This window comes from Carcharodon carcharias, chromosome 28, assembly GCF_017639515.1.
Source record: "Carcharodon carcharias isolate sCarCar2 chromosome 28, sCarCar2.pri, whole genome shotgun sequence".
In the NCBI taxonomy this organism is placed as follows: domain Eukaryota; kingdom Metazoa; phylum Chordata; class Chondrichthyes; order Lamniformes; family Lamnidae; genus Carcharodon; species Carcharodon carcharias.
In genome coordinates, this window is record NC_054494.1 from 28145611 (window position 1) to 28172429 (window position 26819).

Sequence of the window (26819 nt, forward strand, 5' to 3'; positions counted from 1 at the left end):
TGATTTGAGTGGAATTATACCAACTTTGTGCTGATGCAAGTCTTTTCCTGTAAAGTCATTTTTGTTTAATTTAGTTGGGACTTCAACAAAACTTTAAGAGAAACCTGCATTTATATAGCACCTTTCATAGCTCCTGGATATCGGACAGCACTTTAAAGCCAATAAAGTACTTTTGAAGTGTAGTTAATGTTGTGACCTGGGAAACACGCTAGTCAATTTGAGTGCAGCAATCTCCCACAAACAGCAGTGTGATAATGACCAAAATTTTTCTTAGTGATGTTGGTCAAGGGATTAATGTTGGCCAGGACACTGAGGGTGGTTCTCCTATTCCTTTTGGAAATGGTGCCATGGGATCTTTTACATTTGCCTGAGACAGCAGACTGGGCCTGACTTTAATGTCTTATCCAAAAGACGGCACTTTCCACAGTGTAGCCGTCCCTTCGTACTGCACTGGAGTGTTAACCTTGATTTTTGTGAGAGTGACTGCCCTTGATGTCAAGGCAGCATTTGAGAGAGTGTGGGATCAAGGAGTCCTAGCAAAACTGGAATCAGTGGGAATTGGGGTGGGTGGGGGGGGATAAGTCTCCGCTGGCTAGATTCCTAGCACAGAGGAAAGTGGTTGTAGTTGTTGGAGGTCAGTCATCTCAGCTCCAGGACTTCACTGCAGGAGTTCCTCAGGGTAGTGTCCTAGGCCCAAACATAAGACCATAAGACATAGGAACAGAAATTAGGCCATTCGGCCCATCGAGTCTGCTCCGCCATTCAATCATGGCTGATAAGTTTCTCAACCCCATTCTCCCGCCTTTGTCCTGTAACCTTTGATCCCCTTACCAATCAAGAATCTATCTATCTCAGTCTTAAATACACTCAATGACCTGGCCTCCACAGCCTTCTCTGACAATGAATTCCATAGATTCACCACTCTCTGGCTAAAGAAGCTTCTCTTCATCTCTGTTCTAAAAGGTCTTCCCTTTACTCTGAGGCTGTGCCCTCGGGTCCTAGTCTCTCCTACTAATGGAAACATCTTCCCCACGTCCACTCTATCCAGGCCTTTCAGTATTCTGTAAGTTTCAATCAGATCCCCCCCTCATCCTTCTAAACTCCATCAAGCATAGACCCAGAGTCCTCAAACGTTCCTCATATGTTAAGCCTTTCATTCCTGGGATCGTTCTCGTGAACCTCTTCTGGACCCTCTCCAGGGCCAGAACCTGAGGTACAGGGCCCAAAATTGCTCACAATATTCTAAATGTGGTCTGACCAGAGCCTTATAAAGCCTCAGCAGCACATCTTCATCTGCTTCATCATTGACCTTCCTTCCATCATAAGGTCGGAAGTGGGGATGTTTGCTGAAGATTGCACAATGTTCAGCATCATTCGCGAATCATCAGATACTGAAGCAGTCCGTGTCCAAATGCAACAAGACCTGGACAATATCCAGACTTGGGCTGACAAGTGGCAAGTAACATTCGCACCACACAAATATCAGGCAATGACCATCTCCAGCAATAGAGAATCTAACCATCGCTCCTTGTCATTCAATAGCATTACTATTGCTGAATTCCCCCACTATCAAGATCCTGGGGGTTACCATTGACCAGAAACTGAACTGGACTAGCGATATGAGCAAGTCAGAGGCTAGGAATCCTGCGATGAGTAACTCACCTCTTGACTCCCCAAAGCCTGTCCACCATCTACACAGGCACAAGTCAGGAGTGTGATGGAATACTCCCCACTTGCCTGGATGAGTACAGCTCCCACAACACTCAAAAAGCTTGACACCATCCAGGACAAAGCAGCCCATTTGATTGGCACCCCATCCACAAACATTCACTCCCTGCACCACCAATGCACAGTAGCAGCAGTATGTGTACCATCTACAAGATGCACTACAGGAATTCACCAAGGCTCCTTAGACAGCACCTTCCAAACCCTTGATCACTTCCATCTAGAAGGACAAGGGCAGCAGGTAGATGGGAACACCACCACTTGTAAGTTCCCCTCCAAGTCACTCACCATCCTGACTTGGAAATATATCGCCGGTCCTTCACTGTCACTGGGTCAAAATCCTGGAACTCTCTTCCTAACAGCACTGTGGATGTACCTACACCACATAAATGCTGGCCCAGCCAGCGAAGCCCACATCCCATGAATGAATTTTAAAAAGTCCATGAGTGAGTTTCCTGAATCAGAGACAAGGGTGCTACCAACTGAACCATGGCTGATTTTACTCAACTTTTCCCCCCTCTATGCTTCATTGTCTTTGAACCTTGCATGTGTGTTATTTAGTTGCTGCCTTGCAAGTCATAAGGTAGTTAGTTCATTAAAGGAACAACTGTGCCCAATGCAATCAACTTGATAGAGCTCAGAAGTCCAGTGGCCATCATCTGATGACTAGGATGTCAGAATTCAGGAGTTGGTGGGAGAATAAAGCACTTTGCCGAAACATATAGTGCAGGGGAAGATGCTGTTGTTGCACTGTAGGGTTACTTGGTCCAGGGTGGGGCAGGTTGGAGGCAGAGTGGGGCTAGCTACTGATCAGATGGAGCTGAGCTGGAAAATTGGCCGAGATGAGAGTAAGGTGGGTGCTGGATTTTGGGAATTGTATTCCATTTCCCTTGTTCTAAAAGGCATTGCAGACTTCATAAAGGGTCTGAGGATCTAGCATAAGTGTGAAGATAAATGGCTGTTGGACCTGATGGCAATAAAGGTTAGAATTTTCTTCTTAAATGCTGTCATCTATATTCAGCTTGTTTGCTTTTTGAAAACAACCCATGGGTACAATGGTTTCCATTTTACCAGTTAATCCGTTCTTGGTGATCTCTCTCCTTTTATCTCTGCTGAATTCTGTCTCTCTGAAAACTGGGTCAAGCCTGTGGAGCATGTGAAATGTTTGGAAGACTTGTGGACTAAAGCATATCTCTTGAAAATAAACAGAGATCTTTGTCATAAACCTGATTCATGTCAAAATCGACAAAATAGAATTTATGATTTGGCAGTGGGTGGGGACTGGGGAGTCATTCTAAAACGTGGCTTAGTCCGTAATACAGCAACAAGGAAATTGTCCAAAACCATTTGTGGTTCATTGGAAACCTCCGCACTGAGCTCATGACCTGGATTGTGGGGTGAAGAGATTGAAGGCAGACTAGCAAGGCTCAGTGATTTGGAGCACTTTTGCATTTTAAGTCAGCTATTTATCGGGACTCAAGCATATTGCCTATCCTAACCAAAGGGCTGTAGTGAGAAAGTGCTGCGCTGTCCGAGATGCTGTCCTTCGGGTGGACGTTAAACCAAGGCCTGTTATGTCAGTTTGGGTGGAAATTGGAGATCCCACAGATCTCCAGTGATGTGGAGCAGAACACTTGGTAACATTCCTCCTATGGCCAGCACCACCAAAACATATTAACTGGTCCTTAATTGCTCACAGTGCTGATTGGGACCTTACTGTGTGAAAAATGGCTGCTGGTAAAATGGCGGGAGAAAATGTTTCATTTATGTGAAGTGCTGTGAAACTTTTGTGAGACCTAGTAACATTAAGTACGAGACAAATCTTTGCGAAGGCTGTATTTACTTAACCGGGTTTCTTCTGCAGTTTGTCCTATGGAATGAACTATAACCTTTTGATCAAAAACAAAAACAAAAATACCTGGAAAAACTCAGCAAGTCTGGCAGCATCGGCAGAAAGGAACACAGTTGACGTTTCGAGTCCTGTGCTTCTCTCCACCGATGCTGCCAGACCTGCTGAGCTTTTCCAGGTACTTTTGTTTCTGTTTTTGTTTTGGATTTCCAGCATCCGCAGTTCTTTGCTTTTATCTCCGTGTTTAACCTTTTGGTTTTTGGCTATTAAGCTCATAAAAGAGGCAGCCACGGGGCTGCATTTTGTGACCTTCAGGGCGGCGGAGGTGGAACCGCTCACTCCCACCCCCGCCATCTCAGTTCATCAAATCAGACGTCGGGTGACTAATTGGTGGTGGGCTGGTGGGAAGGTGGCCAATTAGCGGTATGACAGGGCTGGCACCACACCCAATCTGGAGTCAAGGCTGGGGCATTGTGTGGCAGAGGGTTGTTGCTGTTAACTGGAAGGCTATAAATATAATCGCCCCTGCTCTCTCCATCTTTACTACTTATGACAGACTCCGAAAAGTTTTTAAAAACAAAAGTGACAAAAGCATTCAGAATCTGTGGCCACATTCAGCAAGCCTTTGCTTCCATCCTGTGCCGCATTGTCACGGCTGCCGCAAAGCACTCCCAAGCTTTTCCACGTTGGACGCCCAAAAAATGGCAGGGCGGGCAGTGAAAAATTGTGGACGATTGGGCCACTGATGAGCCCCATCGCTTGTTAATTGGTCATTTCAAAATGGCGGGCGGGCAACCGGTTTCTGTGCCTACTCACCTTCCATTATCTCAGAGATGGCGTAATGATGTCATCTTGCCAATCCAACATGGTGAATATTTTACCCTCACACCTGGTGGGGGGGGGTGGGGAGGGGGAGGCGAGTGGAGGGCTGATTTGCTGCCATAAAAGTCAGCCCCATAGTCTTGAAACTGGGAGTGACTTGATCTCCAACTTTTGTCTCTAGGCAGCAGGGTTATTTCGGCAATAATGTCACTGCGCCGCCATCTTGCTCTCCGCTTGCACAGAAGAATCTAAATGATTTGAGCTATAGAGCTGTGCTAGTGCAACAGGCCCCGGGCTGCTAATCAGACTCCATTAGTAATGTGCTTGTGGGGGGAATATCTTTTCCCTTAGAGGTGTTTTTCTGTGGTCAAGTCTGACTGAAGCACCTTATTAGGAAAGAGTAATGGCAGTCTTACTCTGCATCCAATCCTTCAAGGCGTTGGTTAATTGATACAATACCCTTCTTCATCAGCACTGGATAGTTTTAAATAAGATTGGATAGTGCAACATTCTTTTTGTAACTCCTAAACCAAGTCACACTGAACAGCAGTCTGTCAACTTCAAACCCACTTTGGGTTGAAGTCCACACAAGTGGGATTCAAGTGTCCTAATTTGTCAGCCAGTCACAGTAAAAGCACAATATGGGTAACACTTTGGGCAATGACATGTTCGGGTTAGTTCAGGACGCATCACAAGTATAGAGTGTGCTGCAATGGGGACTTCTACCACGTGCCAGCCACACAAGCTGACGAGAGGGTAGCTGGTACTGGGCAAAATGAAGGATAATGCTCCTTGTGCTATCTAATTCCTCACTCTATCAGCCTTTCCCTTGAGAACGGCAAGGTCTCAATTGACAATGGGGTTTCTTTAAAATTAGCACTGTTAAAAATAGAATTCTTGCCACTAAGTTGGTTTATGGTTATCTCTTTCTCCAGTAAGTAATATTTCTTTCCCCGGTTTCAGTGACTACACTTCAAAAGTACTTCACTGGCTGTGAAGCACTTAACGATGGTCCTGCGATTATGAAAGGTGCCATATAAATGCAAGCTCTTTCAAGTAAAAAGAAAGGGTAACAAGTTAAATCAGAAGGTGGTTGAGGAGTTTCTTTAGCTTTTAAAAGGTTCAAATGTATCATAAAAGGTCTGCAGTGTGCCTTTTAATATTCTACATTGTGTGTTGAAGAAACTGATTTTGACATTCACTGCATTAAAGAATGCAATACTGCCTGCCCTTGGAAAGAGGAAGTCTCTTGTTTTATGCTTCTGCTAAATATTAGTGCAGTGCACTGACCCCAGTGGTGACCTAGCCACAAAAACTCAGTCAACAAGTTAGTAGAATTATCTCTTGGAGCTGCGTTGACATCGTGAAGTGTTGTGCAAATCGGTGGAGAAAGCTTTAATTAGCCCTTCCGACCAGACAGTGGTTTCTAACTCTTGTGAGTCATCTGTTGCTTGATTATGGCCAGGGAAAAGTCTCCCTTTAACAAAGTGGCTAGAATATACAGAACACAATGGAAGCGATAGCAGGATGAGAAACTCCCAGTGGTTCTTTTGGTCTGGTGGCAGTTGTCAAGTCGACCGTAGTTTGAGGGATGTATGCATAATGCAATCCGAGCATAATGTGCAAATTATACTGGACACTGTAGCCACCGTTATATTACACGGTCTCACTGAATTTCAGTTTTCCAGTGCCATGCCTTTGTAATTTAAGCTAGCCCTCGTTGTTCCTTTTTGAGTGAAGCAGTGTCCTGAGAGTTTTTTTATTAATTCGTTCATGGGATGTGGGCGTTGCTGGCAAGGTCAGCATTGATTGTCCACCCTTAGTTGATTTGAGAAGGTGGTGGTGAGATGCAATACAGAGCATTCACTTGTGGGTATGAATCAATCCCAGGGTAATAGGTTAGTCTCTTTCTGACGGAAGTGTTTTACCGATTATGGGTTATGGCGTGTCCACAAGAGGGAGGGACGCAATGGGGGTGTCATTGTGTTCAAATGTCATTCATCCCACAGCAAAAAAAACCATTGATGCAGTTAATGGGTAGTTAATTAAGTACATACTAGAGAAAGGAATCAAATGATGTGCTGATAGTGTGAGATGACATAAGGTGTAAGGAAGCTTCTGTGCAACATAATCACAGGCAAGGACCAGTTCTGTGCTGGTAATTCTATGCAGTTCTTTCCCTTACCATGTTCAGTGGCAATGCACAAATATATTTCATCCAAATCTTCATTGCACGTGGTCCCTCTTTGCACTTGAAATGATTCATCGGGCCTGTCCCAAGCATCTAAGCATAGTGAGAAAACAGCAAACGAAATGGCGTACTTTCACACTAACCACTTTGATGTTGCAAGGAACGTTTCTTCACTCATCCAGTAGCAAGCCTCCTTCAACGAGTAAAGAATTTCACACTGATAAGGACGACTCTGGGTATGAGCTAAAATGGCATTGTCTTACATTGGCTTTTTGTTATCCTGAAACTGTTTAATTTTGGTTATAATTGGATGAAAAAAACCCAACCCCTGGATTTAATCCACTGAGCATTGGCTTTGTATGTGGCTGAAAGGTTTTTGTAATTCAGGTACTTTTAGTAATTGTGGCTTTCCCTCTTGTCTTCTCTGTTGCCCTCTTGGTTTCAGAGGTGAAAGATCGAAATGGTGATGGAGTTGCTGGATTTCCTGAAACCTTTTCCCTTGGTATTAATTTTACTCATTGACCAATTAATTTGTCAAATGCAGCTCTTGTGTTAGACTTCTTGTTCTTTCATTTGGACACCAGTGCATGTAGTGCTTGTCTTTGCTGCATGAAAGGTAATTTTGATGGGAAATTTTGAAATTGCTGCCACTTTTCACAGACCCTCTGTGGGCGAGGCGTTGTTTATATGGGTTTCATGATTCCGACAAACGTGCCAAGATGAACCAACAGAAAGGCAGGGAGGGGGGCAAGCCCCCCTAGTTTGGCAGGCTCTTAAAAGGAACGTGGTAGATGGTAAGCTTTTTCAGATTCCTTTCGGGTGAGTGCTCTGGGGGGCTGAGGGAGGGTTGTGGGGAGAAAGGCTGAACTTGTTATGTACTTGGTGCTTTTGAGTGGCTGGGCTGGAACAAGCTATGTGAGAACAATCATGCTCAAGCAGAAATAAGAGAGGGCAGGCAGTAAAAATCTTTGGCTTCCTAGGAGACCATGTGTGAAGCCAGGGTGGGGGCAGGGAGTCAAACAAAAGAGGAACCAGCTCAGAAAGCAGCGAGCTGCAAAGTGTAGAGCAACGAACAAAAGGATGTTCCAAGTTGAGCTGATGTCATTGCTAAGAAGGGACAGTGACTGTAATTGTGTTATCTAAATGAATGAAATATAAATGGTGTTGAAAGGTGGAAAGGCAGTTCTATTCATGTTTGCCTTCTCTCCATTTATTTTTGCGTAATTGCGAAACATGTAAAATTTAATTTTAATACAATAGTGCAGCATCGTATTGCACGCGGACTGAGGCTGCTTTAATAATGCCTGACCAGTGCCGTTAACTTTGGATCTCACGTAGCCTGTCGCAACTTTCAAAGTCCACTTTTGTAGGACTCACTGAGAGCAGCAGGTTTACTGTCGCGTTAGCCCGTGACTGTGTGAGGTGGTGGCACGGGTATTATTAGGTGTAACCATCTGTCACAAACCCAGCCAGCAAATATTCAAGCAGTCGTCAGGGATCTTTGTATCTCAAAGACTATTTCTGTACTTGGAGAAAACTGACAAGCTGAACTCTAAGAAATTACTCAATGTTGTTTAGGACAGTTTAATTTAAAATAAGATCTTCAATTTTACAAGCGGGAAAGTATTCAGTTGTTCCATGTTTGATTATGTGAGCCTGTTTATTATTGATGCTCACTGTGCTTGGCTTGGTTAAGCCTGGGTGTGGACTCAGAGAAAAGTAACCATGGCTGTCAAAAGATTTGAAGCATGGGGTAGACATTTTAAAGCACTGTAAATAAAGCTTGTTACATAAATAGAAACCAGTTTCATTTCTGCATTGATCCAAGGTATGAAATATACATCACTGACTTGTAAGAAGAAAGATGCTTTATGGAATACCATTTCAATAGTCCAGCGTAGATAGATCTTTTTTCAGCCAGCACAGAGACAATGGGCTGAATGGCCTCCTTCAGCAGCAAAAAACTTTCTATATTTCTTTCTATGTTTTGTCTTGTGTATGTACCAATTAGATATACATTGTTGGATTTCCTCTGGCATAGCTCATGGCAAATTGGAGGATACAATGGAATGTTTGAGATGTTGTGCTGAGCAATAGTGAATTAATTGGGCAGTACAAAGTGCTTTCACAATCCACAAAGAGCGGCAGATTTTTAGATTGACCAAAACATTTCAATTGCGACACAACTGACACACACACGTGAGCGCACTCACCCACACACATGCATAAATGCATACGCACGCACTCACCCACATGCATGCGTAAATGCATACGCATGCACTCATCCACACACACGCATAAATGCATACGCACGCACTCACCCACATGCATGCGTAAATGCATACGCGTGCACTCAACCACAGGCATGCATAAATAATACGCGCGCACTCACCCACAGGCACATGTAAATGCATGCACATGCACTCACCCACAGGCACGCATAAATACATACGCGCGCACTCACTCACAGGCACACGTAAATGCATACGCGCACACTCACCCACAGGCACGTGTAAATGCATACGTGCGCACTCACCCACAGGCACGCGTAAATGCATACGCGCGCACTCACCCACAGGCACGCGTAAATGCATACACGCGCACTCACCCACAGGCACACGTAAATATATACGCGCGCACTCACCCACAGGCACTTGTAAATGCATGCGCGCGCACTCACCCATAGGCACACGTAAATGCATACGCGCGCACTCACGCACAGGCACGCGTAAATGCATACACACGCACTCACCCACAGGCAAGCGTAAATGCATACGCGCGCACTCACCCACAGGCACACGTAAATACATACACACGCACTCACCCACAGGCACACGTAAATGCATACGCGCGCATTCAACCACAGGCACACACATACCTACGCTACGCCGGCACCCACCCCCAGCCCCACCCCCACCCCTACCCACACACACGCGTGACTTTGAATGTATTGTGAATTAATACACTAGATCTCATTCTGTTAATGCAGACATTTCATTTGGTGCATTTTCTACATTACTCAAGCGGGTCAGCCAAAATACATCTTGAGTTTTTTTTGTCTTGCTACAGCAAGTGTAATTCCAGGGATGTTAAATGTTTGCACTTGAGGCTTCCACAAGGAGAGGGATTGACATACAGTGATACCAATGAAAGATACTTCAGGCAGCTGATAATGCCGCTTTATCGAAAAATAGTGCTACTTAAAAGTGACATGGATAAGCTTTGCCTTTCTCTGAATTTTTAAAAATTATGTTGTGCATGTGAGTCCCCTATAATTTATGCTGCATCAAATGCTGCATTAACTGCAATGTATTAATTCCTAAAGTTGCATGTGGAGATTGTGTGCTGTAAAATTCTAAGTAAACAGGCCATTCGTCCCAACTTGTCATTGCTGGCCCTAATGCTCCACCCAAGCCTCCTCTCACCTTTCTTCATCTCACCCTTTTGACATATCCTTCTATTTTCTTTATCTGGAATTCCCCTATTTACCCAAACCACGCCATGTGGTAGTGAGTTCTATTGCTGTCATCTCTCTCTTGAGCACAGTTCAGTTCTGAAAATCTCACCTCAGGAAGGCTATGTTAGGCTTGAAGGGAGGGAACAGCACAGATTCACCGTAATGATACCGATGCTAACAGGGTTAAATTATGAGGACAGACTGTGTGGACTAGGCTTGTACTCCTCTCTGAGGATTAAAATTAAGGGGGTAATCTAATTAAGGTGTTTAAACTGATTAAAAGACTTGAAAGTGTAGATAGAGTCTCGACTCCTGATTGCTGTCTGGAAACTTGACGTTGCATTCAATTGATGGCCAGGATTGCCTGGCCTAACCCCCCAGTGACAGTGTCTGGCATTACCATTCTCTCCTGATACCACCTCGTTTCCCGGGTGAGGATTCCCATCAAAGGCAGGAAGTCTGTCATCGCCTGACCTCCCCACAATGGCGCTGCACGTTCCTGATGGTGTGCCCAGCGGGCGAGGCTATGGCAAGTCTTCCTGAGACCACCACCGCCCCTGCCCCCCCCCCCCCCCCAACCCCCGGGTCCTGCCGCCATTTGCATCTGGCAGGCTGGGGAGGGGTGGCTGGCAGTGGTCCCATCAGCTGTCCCAACAGGGCCAGGGAACTTCTGGTCAAGGGCACCAAGTGGCACTTGCCTTGACTGCCTGAATTTTCCCGTCGAGATGAGTGCCCGCTTGGGCGAGATACCAGCAGGTCCTTGTGGAGTACCAATACAGCATGAATCCCTCTTTGAGGAGGAGAGGAAAAGAATGGGAATGAAAATAGGAACAGCTTTGCAATTTTTTGTTTTGTCGAGACATGAATGCAGAGAAGGAAGCCCTTTGGTCCAGTGTACCTGTACCAGCTCTTCGAAAGAGCTATGTGATTCATCCCACTTGCCATGTCCCATGGCCCTACAGTCTGTGCAAATCACAATCTAATGTCCTGAGGTTCACATAAGGTTGGCATAAGCAGTTTGGGAATAGCTCCACAAGGTGTGCCAGACAGGTACTTTATCGCTCCCCCTTGCATTGGAACTTATTTGGACGAGTCCTACATTCTGTTTAAGTTGTACTGACCCACAGTGCGTGTGATCATGCAAGGCTGCCAGTTTAAATGGAGATTTGGATTAACCCTGTCATTTTTTCCGTAACACTGTGTACTTACTGTAGGTTCCAACAATACACCCAGGTCAGAGTAACCCAAATGTCCAATACCATCACCATACACTAGGATCCTGTTTGATGTGTTTAGTATGGACTTAAAAACATCAAGCTCCTTATCAGATTCATAGAAATAGGAGTTGGTGATCTCAACCTTGTTCTGCTATTCAATTAGACCATTGCTGATCTGTATTTTCACTCCATCTACCCGCCTTGGTTCCGCAGTCTTTAATATCCCTGCCTATCAAAAATTGACCTATCTCAGTTTTTAAATTTTCTGTTGGCCTAGTATCATCAGCTTTCTGGGAGAGAAAGCTTCAGATTTTCTATTCCTTTTGGGACATGAATAGTTATGTTAATACAGACTAAGATGGGATGAATTGGGATTTAGGTTTATGGTTATTTCCCTCTATCTTATGCCTATCTTGCTCTCAATGAAGGATTGTGCACCTGCAGTGTATGGAATTGGAAAATACCTCAACTTAATAGGCGAAGAAAGGCGAGTTCTCCTTAGTGTCTTGGACAACATTTATCCTTTGGCAAGCATCACCAGAACAGATGATCTGATCATGATTACATTGGCGTTCCTGGGAGCTTGCTGTCAGCAGCCTGGCTGCTGTTTATCTTACATTGAAGTGACTACACTTTAAAAGCACTTAATTGACTGCAAAGCACCTTGGGATGTCCTGAGGTCCTGAAAGGTGCTACAGAAATGCAAATTTTTTCTTCATAAATCTCTCAAAGAAAATTGAATTTTGAACCTGACTTTCGATGGTGCATTTGAACATTAGATATAATTGTAGGCTATGGACAGCCACTAGGTTAACTGGCCTAGTGTTGTTCCTGTGTTGCCCACGTTTCCCAGTAGGTCATTTTGTTTATCCCAGACCAATCTTGGGAACGAAGAGAGCTCCGTTGTAAAGCTCCCCTATCTGTTGGATGGTTCCCAGGATTTCTCGCATGCTATGTGAGCAGTATGCCATTTGCAAATGGCTGCTGTGAAAGCAGGAAACAGGCACAGTTAACAAAAGTAGAAATGCCACTGGGTTAAAAAAAAATTGCGGTCCCCCAAAGCATCTGGCAATGATTAATCTTGAACCCAATCTCCTTCCTTCCTGTCTGATCTGCCTCTCCAAATATGTCAGCTTTCTCGCACTGAGTCAATTGAGCACCATCAGGAAGTAGGTCTCTCCTTGAAACTGACTTGTTCCCTAAAGTGAGACCAGGCTGGTTTCACATTGCAGAGGAAGTGGGGAAGGCAACCAAAGGTGGAACAGACAAGAAGACGAGAGAGTCCCATCGATAAGAGACTGAATGTGGGAGAGAATTGGGCATCAGAAGAAAGGGTCAGGAAGGGATGGGACTTGAAGAAGAAATGAACTTAGACTGATAATTACTTGGGCTTGGATAGTGGACTTTGAGGAAGCGATGATGAAAGAAATAAAACAGGAAATAGCCAAGAAGGAGAAGAAGCTCAAGTGAAAAAGAACAGCGAAGGTTTGGAGCGGAGAGGTAATGTGATTCATTGAGATGTTATAAAGTCCCAGTTGCATTTTTAAGGTGCATCTGAAGGATGCTGTCAAAGAATTAGTTGGTACATGCATGTACTGCCCAGTGTGGATCGATACCCTAGTGAGAGTTAAAGGTGACCAGAGAAGAGAAATTAAAATCCTTTATGTAATGGAAAAGGGATTAAATATCGAAATTGTCCAATTGTCCCAATGCTACTTTTCTGGTGAATTTGTACCAACAGGGAAGAGATACACATTTCCAGATTTTGTACACTCGCTGGCTGGATCAGCACTCTTCTTTCTGTCCCTTGGAACTTTTTGCTGTTGTCTCCTATTAAACAAAGGGAAGTCAGAACATGTTTTTTTCCATTCCTATGTTGGAGGAGGTTGAACTCTCTGGATGGTTTTTGTGTGATCCCACAACCCAGGTTATTGAAAATGTCACTCAGCATTGCTCTGCTGTGTTTGTGGATACTGGCTATTGCTTAGTCAGGTCATTCAGTTGACCGCATGGACACAAGTTTTCAGCCATGGGAGAATAGGATGGTGGCTGGAGCAACACTTGATTGAGTGGTATCTCCATTTGGACACTCAGCATTGATGTTTGATTGCAGAACAATGTATTGCTCTCCTGGCTGAAGGATGAGCAAGAGCAGGCAATTATTCCAGGTTGCATGATCCAGCTCTGGACAGACCATACCTTGAGTTCAGGTTGCTAAGAAATGAGGATGGAATTGAACTGGTGGAGGCAGGAGGTTGACCCCTGAGTTGTGAGAAAAGACTGGAGAGCCCTGGGCTTGTTAACCTGGATGGGAGACGTCTAAGAGATGACCTTACAGAGGTGTAAAAGGTTACTTTGGGACAGTGGAAATAAAACAAGGAAGACAGATTCAAACTACTAAAAGATGACTTAAGGAATTATATCTTGGGAAGATAGGATCAGGAGGAGGCCATTTAGCCCCTCGAGCCTGGTCTGCCATTCAGTGAGATCATGGCTGATCTACGATCTAACTCCATACATCTGCCTTTGCCCCGTATCCCTTAATACCTTTGGATAACAAAAATCTTATCAACCTTAGATTGATGTTGGATCAATTATTAATTTCAATGCTGTTTTGCAGAAGAGTTCCAAGCTTCTACCACCTTTTCTGTGTAGAAGTGTTTCCGAATTTCACCCCTGAAAGGTCTGACTCTAATTTTAAAACTTTGCCCCCTTAGTCCTAGACCCCCCCCAACCAGCAGAAATAGTTTTTTCTCCATCTACCCTATCTGTTCCCCTCAATGTCTTGAAAGCTTTGATCAAATCACCCCTTAACCTTTAAATTCCAGTGAATAGAACCCTAGTTTCTGTAATTTCTCCTTTTAACTTAATCCATGGAGCCCAGGGATCATTCTGGTGACCCCACGCTACACTCCCTGCAAGGCCATAAGATGTAGGAGCAGAAGTAGGCCATTTGGCCCATCGAGTCTGCTCCATCATTTAATGAGATCGTGGCTGATCTGATAATCCTCAATTCCACTTTCCTGCCTTTTCCCCATAACCCTTGATTCCCCTACGGATTAAAAATCTGTCTATCTCAGCCTTGAATATACTTAACGATCCAGCCTCTACAGCCCTCTGCGGTAAAGAGTTCCACAGATTCACTACCCTCTGAGAGAAGAAATTCCTCCTCATCTCTGTCTTAATGGGCGACCTCTTACTCTGAGATTATGTCCTCTGGTCCTAGACTTTCCCACAAAGGGAAACACCCTCTCAGCATCTACCCTGTCAAGCCCCCTAAGAATCGAAACGTCAACTCTTTTCTTCTCCGCCGATGCTGCCAGACCTGCTGAGTTTTTCCAGGTAATTCTGTTTTTGTTTTGGATTTCCAGCATCCGCAGTTTTTTTGTTTTTACCCCTAAGAATCTTATATGTTTTAATAAGGTCGCCCCACATGTGTCTAAACTACAATGAGTACAGGCCCAACCCCTCCTCGGAAGAAAATCCCTCCATACCCAGGATCAACCTAATAAACCTTCTCTTGACTGCCTCCAATGCCAATGTATCTTTCCTTAGATAAGGGGACCAAAATTGTTCACTGTATTCTAGGTGTTGTCTAACTAGTGCCTTGTATAGTTTTAGCAAGCCTTCCCTATTTTTATACTCCATTCCCTTTGAAATAAAGGCCAACATTCCATTTGCCTTCCCTATTACCTGTTAAACTTGTATGTTAGCTTTTTGGGATTCATGCACAAGGACTCCCAAATCCCTCTATGCTGCAGCCTTCTGCAGTCTTTCTCCATTTCAATAATATTCAGTTCCTCTATTCTTCCTGCCAAAGTGCATAACCTCACATTTTCCCACATTATATTACATCTGCCAAGTTTTTGCCCACTCACTTAACCTGTCTGTATCCCCCTGTAGACTCCTTATGTCACCCTCACCACTTGCCTTCCCACCTAGCTTTGTGTCATCCACAAACTTGGCGATAGTACAATCACTTGCCTCATCTAAGTCATTAATGTATAATGTAAATAATTGTGGCCCCAGCACTGATCCCTGTGGCACTCCACTAGTTGCAGGTTGCTATCCCCCTTATCCCAACTGTCTGTCTTCTATTAGTTAGCCAATTCTCTATCTGTGCTAATATACTACCCCCAACACCAAGTGCTCTTATCCTTATCTATGGTACCTTTTCGAACGCCTTTTGGAAATCCAAATATATTACATCTACTGGTTTCCCTTTGTTTGTTACCTCCTCAAAGAATTCTAATAAATTTGTTAGGCATGATTTCCCCTTCATGAAGCCATGCTGACTCTACTTGATTAGATTATGTATTTCTAAATGCTTTGCTACCACATCCTTTATAATAGACTCCAACATTTTCCCAATGACAGATGTTAAGCTAACTGGCCTATAGTTACCTGTTTTTTGTCTCCTTCCCTTTTTGAATAAGGATATCACATTGGCCATTCTCCAATCCTCGGGGAATTTTCCAGAATCTAAGGATTCTTGGAAGATTACTACCAGCGCACCCACGATTTGTATAGCTATTTCCTTTAATATCCTAGGATGCAACCCATCGGGTCCAGGGTACTTGTTGGCCTTTAGTCCCATTTGTTTCCCTAGTACTTCTTCTCTAAAGATAGTTATTGTATTTATTTCCTCCCCTCCATTTGACCCTTGATTATTTAGTATTTTTTGAATGCTATTAGTTTCTTCTACCGTGAAGACTGAAACAAAGTATTTGTTGAACTCCTCCGCCATTTCCTGGTTCCCCATTATTATTTCCCCAGCCTCATTCTGTAAGGGGCCCATGTTCTCTTTGGCCTCTCTCTTCCTTTTTATATATTTAAAGAAGCTCTTACTGTCCATTTTTATATTACTTGCTAGTTTACCCTCAAAGTTTATTTTCCCCCTCTTTATTTTTTTGGTCATCTTTTTTAGGTTTTTAAAACTTTCCCAATCTTCTGGCTTAACCACTAATCTCCACCACATTGTATGTTCTTTCTTTTAATTTGATGCTATCCTTAACTTCTTTGGTTAACCATAGTTGGTTTATCCCCTTCCTAGAATCCTTCTTCCTCGCTGAAATATATCTTTGTTGAGAGTCATGGACTATTTTCTTAAACATCTACCATTGCTCATCAACCGTCTTTTCTGCTAAACTGCTTTCCCAGTCCACTCCAGCCAGCTCTGTCCTCAAATATATCCTTCCTAAGCTGTGGTGCCCAAAACTGCTTACAGTGCTGTACCTAGAGAATGGTTAACACTGGAATGGATTGGTGACGGAGATGAAAACCATGGGATCTTTTAAGAAACAATTAGGATGCAGCACTGGTGGGGTCATCGTAGGGGTGCCCTGGATGGATGAATTAAGATGGGCTGAATGGCCATTTGCATCTGTGGGGATTTTAAAAATAAATAAAAAGAGAGAACTTGCATTTATACTGTGCAGGTGGGTTACAAATGGAGGACATGTCAATGTCGTGTATTATACTTTCAGTATGTTACATTCCCGTCTCTCAGTATTTATAATGGTGACAATTTACATTCGTCTAGCATGTTTGACATTGATAAAAGATCCCCTGACCCTTCATCGAAGCTTGGTGAAAAAAATCTAGGCTCAACTAAAGAGCGGAGGTGACTAAAGGCTTAGTCTGGGAACTGGGGTTAAAGGTAGGTCTAAAAGGAGAGGGGAGAGATGGAGAAAAGGTTTTGTGAGGCATTCCAGAGAATGCTTACATGTAAACGTTTCAGGGCTTTGACAGTCCATTTTACAATGCTTTATTTTCTGGTAACTTGCATAAATACTTAATGTAAGATGTGCACAGTTCAAAGTACTTCAATGGCTGTTGGTCTCATTGTTGAAGGGCTGGCACTGTAGTTTGCCTTAAAACAGACTAATGGTAATAATATAATTGAGAGGCCACGATAATACATTGAAGTACAGTACGGAATCATAGTGTGCCCTTGATTTGTAATCTTCTGGTGTAATGGTGCTTCACTCCACTGTAAACCTGAAGAGGGACCAGATTTATGAAGAGCAGTGCTGCAAAAATGGTATCTTGGTGAAATTACAAGCCCCACCTTTCAGATCAAAATTGATCATTTAAATCTGTATAATTGTGATGTCTAGAATGGTGTTTTCGCACGAAACTGCTCAGCAAGGCTTTTATGGTGATACTAATTTTATGCTTAAACATTGGGCTCTAAGAGTCTGTCAATGGGGCAAAAAGCCTGTGTATTGCACATCCACTGTTATATTCCAAGTCAGGCACCAATCTCTGCACTGTTAGTACCCAGAGGAAAGAGTGTGAGATAATATTGAGTCTAAGCAGAGGCCAGAATCGTAGAGTCACCTTTGGTTAAGACCCAGTGTTATTAAGGTTAAGGAGCAGGAGACCCACTTGTCTGTAATTGGTTGCACTATTTATTAATCTCCAGGAGGGGAGGCAGACTGTGATCATTTTTGTCCCAGTGCTATCAAATGTTGCACAGGCCTCATTCTGTTTGGCTGTTTTCTAAATTTCGATAACATTCAGTCCATTGTGTCGACTGTTGCTGGCTTTACTTGGGAGCGATCTACCCTAATCCAATTCCTCAAACCATTTAGTATTTATCTTCATTGCTGTGATTAACCTGGCTTCAATAGTCACTATTGGTAATTTATTCCATATTCTGCTAACTTCTTGCATGACTAAGCTCCCTTTTCATGCTTGCTACCATAAATCACAGTGTATATGTCGACCCAGAGTATAAGACGACCCATTTCTCTGGCCCTAAAATTTGCTTTTGTATATATTTGGTGCATAAGTAAACCCCCTTTTCAGCCACTACATGTTATACTCACATTAGTAGTCAAACTCAACTTTTCTCCCCACAAATACTTTCACTTTCCTGTCCTTATAACTGTGCGTAAGGATCAAGCAGGCAATACGGGCTGTGTTGTGAAGGTGTAGAGCAGTTTAAAATAAGCCCACTCTTTGCATCGGATGACATTTCAAAATGGCGACCACCCATTTCACTTTTATACTCTGTGTATAAGTTGACCACTGTCTTTGCAAGGGTTTTTCGAGGCTTCAGAGGTCGACTTATACACCACGGTAATCCTAAATTTCTGCTTCACTTATTGAATCGCTGTCTAGTGGAAATAACTTTTAACTATTTACCTTCTCCAGCCTTTTAAGAATTTTAAGCACTTTAGTTTACTCCAGTGAATACCGCTCAATGCCCTGTTAGTGAATCAGGCTGAATCTTTTCCACGGCTTTTTTTTAAAACACTTATTTCATGCGATGTGGGTGTCTCTGGCTAGGCCAGCATTTATTGCCCATCCCTAATTGCCCTTGAGAAGGTGGTGGTAAGCCGCCTTCTTGAACCTCTGCAGTCCCTGTGGCACACTCACAGTGCTGTTGGAGAGGGAGTTCCAGGATTTTGACCCAACAATGATGAAGAAATGGAGATACAGTTTTAAGATAGGTGCTGTATGACATGAAGGGGAATTTGCAGATGGTAGTTTTCCCATCCACCTGCTGCCTTTGTCCTTGCTCTTCTTGATGGTAGAGACTGCAAGTTTGGAAACTTCTGTCTAAAAATCCTTGGTCTGTTTTTTGCAGTGGCAGTTTTACACAGGGCAGCTCCTATAGTCTCCTATAGGGAGATGGTGACATAGTGTTAATATCACTGGGCTAGCAATACAGAGGCTTAGCTTAATGGTCTGGGGACATGGGTTCAAATCCCACCACAGCAGCTGGTGGAATTTAAACTCAGTTAATAAATCTGGAATTGAAAGCTAGTTTCAGTAATGGTGACCATCAAGCTATCATCAATTGTTGTAAAAGCCCATCTGCTTCACTAATGACCTTTAGGGAAGGAAATCTGCCATCCTTACCTGGTCTGGCCTACATGTGACTCCAGACCTACAGCAATGTGGTTCACTCAACTGTCCTCCAGCAAACCACTCAGTTCAGGGACAATCGGGGATGGGCAACAAATACTGCCCTGGCCATCAATGCCCACGTCCCATGAAAGAACAGAGAAACAAATTGGGGATCCCAAAGCTGCACAGAACACCTCCAGCATTTTCCAAGCATTTTCTTGAAGATAGTGCATCATGAGAGAAGATTTGCTGTTTTAATGGCTTGACTGAGATGTGCGTTCAGGTTAGACATGCAGCACTCAGCAAAAAGGTTGAAATTGGCTACTCCTAATGCACATTTTAGGTCACATGTATCCTATATGTGAAGCCGGTTGAGCCTAAATGAAATCTGCAGTGGGTATAATTTTAGTGTTTGCCAACTTTATTTAAGAAGCAACACAGAACAAATTTTTCCTCTCTACCGCACATTTTTTTAATCACTTGTGCAGGACCGATCTGCCTGTTAAAAAATCTTCTTCAACAATACCGATACCCCTCCCTCACAGATCCACCTGCAAGCAGCCTGGACAGGTGAGAACTGATCTCTTCCATCTCATGTAAAACGAGCAAGCTTATCTTCCCAAAATGAAGAGGGCTAGTGATCAAATTTGGGGCTCAAATGTTGGCGTTGTTCACGGACCGACCCTTCTCCTGAACCACCTGTAAGACCTTCTTTTGGTTACTTAACACAGATACTGAATACAGATGTGCACAGAAAACACATGTAGGGGTAACATTTAACATAGATCAGCCATTCTGGCAGTACATGACTGCCCTGTATTTCTGAATTCGAGGGTGGAGTGTGTGGCATGAAGTAACTGAGGAAGATAAAAAGAGTCACGTTGAATTTCCAAGTGTACAGATTCTCCCATTTACCATCCCGCTTTCCCATCATTTCTGCAGTTGGTGCATTGCACGCTGCAAAAAACTGAATGGAGAGCTGGTTAAAGGGTGACTCATGCCATGAGAACATTCTGTAACATTCATTATAATTAGAGCTTGGGTTTCAGACTGAACTGGTAAAACACTTCTTGTGCAATTGGTGTTTATGTTGAAGGAAAACAGATGAAACAGCAGAAACTCGAGAAAAGTATTGTCACTGGGAGCTCTCGCTAAGCCCATCATACACTGGTACAATTAAGACGGGGAATCCGGTGACCTGGGAGATTGATATGATGAAAGCTACTTTTTCACAATGATTGTGTATTTCACTTAAATGTAGGGGATAAAAATGTCAAAGGAGAACCCTGGAGAGGGTACTGATGGGTTGGTATGTTAGGACCTCGCAAGATACTGGTCCTGATCTAATACCTCTTGAAGCTGATCACTAAAGCCTTTGACCGTTGATTGGGTAACTCCCCCCCTCATTCAGTCCTGGAGTAATGAGGATCAATTTCCTAAATAAAGATCTGTGTTATGTAACTATCCTCCACTTACTGCATTGTGCTGGAGAAATCCCTGCTTTTATTGAGAAAAGTTGCTGTAGTTCTCATTGTGACCCTTGTTCAATAGACTCTGTGGAGTAAGTAGACATTGTTTGATGTAAAATGGACAGCTGTGACTCCTGCCTGACATTGCATTGATAATTTTGTTTCTGTCAGATCTTCTTCAGTCATGATTGACGGGGGAGTTACATCTTCATCCTGATCAGCGATAGTGATGTTACTGTATGCAGGCTTTTAAAAAAAAAATAGATTTTTATGCTCAGCTGGTAGCCCTCTCACCTCTGAGTCGCAAGGCTCTGGGTTCAAGTCCCACTCCAGGGCTTGAGCACAAAAATCAAGGCTGACATTCCAGTGCGGTACTGAAGGTATGCCACACCATTGGAGGTGATTTCTTTCAGATGAGATGTCAAACTGAGGCCTCAACTGCTGCTCAAGCAGATGTAAAAGATCCCACGGAACCATTTTGAAGAAGAGCAGGGGAGTTATCCCTGGTGTCCTGGCCATTGTTTATCGCTCAATCACGAAAGAACAGATTTTCTGCTCATTATCCCATTGCTGTTTGTGGGACTTTGTTGTCTGCAAAATTGACCGTTGCATTTCCTACACTACAACAGTGACTGCATTTTAGAAAGTACTTCAGTGGCTGTAAAGTGCTTTGAGACATCCAGTGGTCGTGAAAAATGCTATATAAATGCAAGCCTTTCTTTTCTTGATGTGAGGAGCTCTGGTTGGAAGCAGGCAATTGACAATTACACAAGATAAAATTATTATGTACAATTCTCCATTACCTAGTACCTTATGTTTAAAATACCCAAGAATGCTTTGGGCTGGTTTCAAAGCCAAAGTGCCTGGACTTGCTTTGGTATTGGTGCACTCCAGAGCTACACTGTACATACCACTCTGCCCCATTCTCGGGTGATACTCTAGGCTGCAGCCCCAGCAAACAGTTTGATCTAGTGGTCGGAGAAAATGAAAGGGAGATGAACTGAGACTAAGCAATGTTGCTAGAGTTGCTAAATGAGGGCCTAGAATGGTACAGGAGGAGGCCATTCGGCCCATTGTGTCCGTGCCAGCTCTTCAAAATATCCTGAAGATTTCTCCTTTCTAAGTGTGTGCATATAATTCCCTTTCAAAGTTACTGTTGACTCTACTTCTGCTTTCGGGCAGTGTGACGCCAGGATATTGCGCAAAGATCATCAAACTGATGCTGCTTTATCTGCAGTCTAAAGAAGTTCCATTTCCATCTGCAGTGCAGCCTTATCAAGCAAACTGAATGCACATTTGTCAAGGTTCATTTCTACCATGTGAATCGAATTTTTCCTCACTGGAGAGCAAACAGTAAGTCATGCTGTCCCCTTGCAAAGCTGCGGGGCTTATAGGTTGCAGTGCAGAGAAAGCATTGTCTTTTTTCTTGTGAGCTGAAATTGCGCCATATATCGATGACAAACATGGAGCTGAGAGATGGGCTACCACAGCCGTACTGCCAAGTTGAAAAACATTAACAGGAAATAAAATGATCAGACCATGACAGAAGCTCATGGGCAGTGATTCAGGTCTGTGCAATGCTTAGCACTTCACAAAAGTCATATATATTCAAATCCCAACACATTTTAATTTTGTAAGCCACTGGGCTGTAGACACCCTGGATTAGCGATAGCTGCACTTTCTCCTCTCAGTTATGAGCAAGCCTAAGGGAAGGCATTTGGGATGAATATTGAGGATATTTTGAGTTTGTATCAACAAGTAAGGCTGCAGTCCAAGTCTTTTACCATTTGAGAAGGAGATCACCTTAGCACTACAGTCTAAAGACATCACCAAGGGTTAAAAGAATAGGAGAGGAGATGATGGAAGTAATGGTTAGATGATGTCATGGTTGAATTTTTCAAAAGACATGTTGTTGAAGGGTGAGAGGCTTTGCAGTTCTGACGACCTAGAAGTGAATGAGACCAAATAGGGTAAGGTGAAGTAAGTCTCCGTCAACATGGTGAGAAGGGTGGGAAGAGTATAACATATCTGCAGGCTATGATGATCTAGAGGGACTAGAGGTGAAAGATGGATTGTCTAATAGCTTTGCCTTTCAAATCACCAAATACTTGATGCATTTCTACTCAACCTCAGTGAGAAAGCACCAGGAAACACTAACAACTACTTACACATGAGGAATGGGAATTGCTAAACCCAACATGGACTTACTTGCTGTTGACCGGAAGGAGGCTCAAACCAGCCAAATTCAGATTACTTTGGGTTTTAACATTTGGCCTGGCTGGGCACTTCAATCCTGACTGACTCACCTCAGTCCCTGAACATTCCTCGTGGCCATCGATAAACTTGATCAGACCTCAGTGCACCAAATAGCCCTGTGTTTTGTTTAGGTTTAGAGGGTCTGTGCCTCTCTCTGGTTGAGTGGATCAAGTGGTCGTGGATTGCTGACACATGGCGGTTTTGAGGTGCAGCACCAGGATCGTGTTCACTTATGTCTAGATGTCCGTCTGCTGTCAAAGCAGCGGGAACGTGGAAGAAGATGTGATGTTTGCCAGTTATTGATCCTCAGCTCCTGACCTTCAGTTGTCCTTCCAGTTGTTAACTGCCTCCAGACTGGCAGACACTCACCATTAATTACTGAATGCTTGTAAAATTACTCACTGTAATCTGCAGCAGCCTTTTAGAAACCAATTACCTTTGAACATGGCAGGGCAGCTTGAGAGAGTGGCACAGAGAATCTCCTGGGCTTTATAAATAGAGGCATAGAGTGCAAAGGCAAGAAAGTTATCTTTATAAAACATTAATTCGGTCTCAATTGGCGTGTTGTGTCCAATTCTGGGCACAACACCTGGACTTCCGAGAGGCCGCAGAAAAGATTTACAAGAATGGTTCCAGAAATGAAGGACTTTGTCATGTGGTTAGATTGGAGAAGGTCCTTAGAAAAGAGAAGATTGAGAGGAGATTTGATGAAATCAAATGTTCAAAATCATGAGAGCCCAGACTAGAAAGAGGGAAACTGTTCCCGTTGACAGAAAGTTTTGCAAACCAGAGGACTCCAATTTAAGGTAAATGGCAAAAGAACCTATTTCCAGTAAGATATAAGGGTACAGCAACATGACAAAGTTTTGTATGCAGTGAGTGGTTAGAATCTGAATGCCACTACCTGAGAACCTGGTGGAGGGAGATACAATCAGGGCTTTTAAAAGGGAATTGGATAGATGCCGGAAAAGAAAAATTTGCAGGGCTGCGGGGAAAGGGCAAGGGAGTGGGGGTACTTGAGCTTCTCTTGCAGTGAGCTGGCATGGACACGATGGGCCAAATGGCATCTTTCTATGCTTGTAACTGTTGTATGACAGAGGAGGGGGAGGGTTGAAATCATTAGCAGCTGCTTGAGTGGTGAACTTGAAGCGTTCTGTTTTTCCTGTTATTCCTGCGTCTTGCTGGAAATAGGTTAAACCATCTTTGTGATTTTCCTATGAGTCCTCAGTCTTCATCTTGCCTGTGTTTCATCGAGGGATAACTTATTGTGTGGTCGCTGTGTTGGATAATGTAGACAACACGAGGGCACGGCACATTGCAATTCCCCCAACCCGCCAAGTGCTGGGGTATGAGTTCCCAGCTGTCGTCTTCACAGAAGCTCCTGATCAAAATGGTCTGCTGTGATGGTGGAATGGAGGGGGGAAGAAAGGGCAGGGAGAAATAAAATTGTGAAATGCTAGCCAAACATTTGTGTGGTAGCTGCAGGGAACTTGGACCTAGTGTAAGATTCAGGTTAAAAAGTGACTTACGGATAGAGGAATAATTAAGCCAGGATGTCCAGAGATAATTGTGTCCATTTTAAAGTTCTAATTCTGTCCTTACTATTATTTATGACTAAACATTCAGCAATTTTGGAAATGGAAAAAGAAAGTTGTTTACGGCATAGGATTGTGTCAACAGTACAGCATGAGGAGATGCAAAGCTTCGGGTGCCATAACTCAGTTGTGACAAGTTTAAACGGGCAGTTTTCATTTTATAAGTGAACACAAAAATTATAATGGAAAAATTATCATTAGAAGTGTGTGTGTGGGCTAAAGGTTTTGAATACATGAATGGTGACAGAACATTGGTCATAATCTAGGCTTGAAGATCATAAGCCTTTGCAGAATGATGAAGTAGAGTTTTAAGTTGCTGATTATATTAACATTGATCCAGTTGGTAAATTAATTTTTTGAAGAAATTCCTGCTTAAGAGGAAACCAAAATGCTGCAAAAGATTATGCCCCCCCCACCCCCCCCCAACCCCAACCACCCAACAGCCTCCGAATGTTGCGTGTATCTGCCAGGGAGTTTCTATACCTCCTCCTGCCCATTTCGTGTTTGGTTTCTTTTTGTGTGAGGGGTGCAATGCTTTGTTGCAACTGCCTAAGGCCAGGATAATAACACAGCAGCACACCATGTGCTGGGCTGAGGGTGGTTTGTGGCTGCATTTTGTGGTTTATCAAAAATAAATTGGATTACCCCCTCCTCCCCTTCCGAACCTCCTGATCAATCGGTTCAGGAATAAGCTGCAACTACTCAGCAGGTTCATCAACAACTGTCAGAAGAAGTGGCAAGTTAACATTTTGGGCTGCGAGCTCTTTATTAGAGCTGGGAAACACTTGAGGCTCTGTACGACCAGAAGGAGAGGAATGTACCGTCAGCCTGACCAACCAAATTTTAATTCAGTTTGTGAAGCTCTTTTTGTTATGCTGAATTTTCCTTTTTTGGTATTAACTCTTACTGCTTCTGACTATTGTTCTGACTGGTTTATTCTCAAAGTATTAACCTGCATTCTCTTCAGAGCTGCTGATGAGCAGCCAGCATGTTAAGTCTCTCTGGAGACTGTCTTTGACCCACCTTCTCTGCAGCCACGTTCACAGACTGTCTGGCGGATATCAGGAATTCACCAGGTATCCCTCAGGCAGTGTGAACCTGCCCATCCCCACCCAACCTCTGAGAATGAAAGCACATTTGAAGAATTGTTGTCACTGAAGTGCCAGAAAGGTACAAGAAAGGACTTGCATCTGTTTCAAACCTTTGAGAGCCTCGGGATCACTGAATTATTTTCTCTTTAGGCACCAATGTACAGAAATGCAACAGCCAATTCGCACACAGTGAGATCCCGCAGACAGCAGTGAGATATATTATAATTTGACCCATTGCCGTTCCAGGCCCCATAATGAAACTACGGGCCTCCGATTTCCTGGGCTTCCCTCCTGACCCCGACCAAGTTACCCATTCCTTCAGGTCCTCCTGACGGCCAAAAAGGAGGCAGCCTTCCAGGTTCAGGCAAGACACGGGTGGAGCTCGGGCAGATGAGGCCTAGGGTTTAAAATCTGGCCCTCTCAGCCCCTTTCCATGTGTCCTTTGCCGAGAGTTCAAATCAGCCCACCAGGGTAAAGGCCCTTTAAGCACCTTGTGCTACTGCTGGGTCTGGTCTTTGTACAAATTCAACTTCTTCTCCGTATGACTGCACAAATAAAGTCAGCGCCATTGAGGTTTAATTGCAATCAGAATTCCTCACTATTCTCTTTAGCCTAACCAGGCTTTGCCTGTCACTTAGCCTTGTGTTAAGAGCCTTCCCAATTAGCTCAGATTCAGTGTGTCAGTTAAGTCAGACACATAGCATGTTGCTTTAGGTGAAGAGGCAGGTGTGAGCAAGCCAGCTCAGATGTAGTCATTCTGCCAGTGGAAAGGACGAGGGTGGATCATGGAAAGTCTGAGCACATTTTAAATGGGAACCAGATATAGTAATTAGGACTTCTGAGTGGAGCCATTGTCATGGATGGGGACATTCAGTCATGCACATTGGGCAGATGATACACTTTACACTTGCACAGCTTCTTTGTGATGGAAAGTAGACACTGATCAGGAAACACACATGTTCAAACCCCCTCCACCCCCCGAATGCTCTGTCCACCTTCCCAATGCTGCTCGTAATCTTGTTGGTTAAGCGCTTTTGTTCTGAGCCGGCCTGGAAACTAAAATTGTCAAGTAATTAGACCCCTGAATGAGAGACACTGTGCAGGCTCCTGCTTTCTCTGGAGGGTAACAATGTTAGTCTTGGCTAGGTTTACACACGGGCTGGAGAAAGGATCTGGCTGAGGGCAAATTCATTCGAGCATGCCTCCCAATGGACCAAGTAAAAGAGCAGCATCAACAACACTTGACTCTCTAGTATTATTTGTTCACTGTTCTTAATAGAAGTAAGT

At 43.7% G+C, this 26819-nt stretch overlaps 1 protein-coding gene across 16 annotated transcripts in view; it reads left to right on the top strand.

Annotated features, from left to right (window-relative positions):
• The window catches only part of zmiz1a (zinc finger, MIZ-type containing 1a), a 411800-nt gene that overhangs the window by 319855 nt on the left and 65126 nt on the right, over nt 1–26819 (top strand). The window contains exon 1 of one of the 16 annotated variants that reach the window (XM_041176100.1): nt 12740–12761. The exons of 13 other annotated variants lie outside the window; for them this stretch is intronic. Coding sequence is in view for 1 of the 3 variants with exons in the window: in XM_041176092.1 (XP_041032026.1) it covers nt 22143–22158 (16 nt within the window). In the remaining 2 variants the exon portion in view is untranslated. Of the gene's footprint in view, nt 1–12739; nt 12762–21921; nt 21944–22135; nt 22159–26819 lie in introns of those variants that run through there. 2 more of the 16 variants (XM_041176101.1, XM_041176092.1) reach the window with 2 other exon arrangements.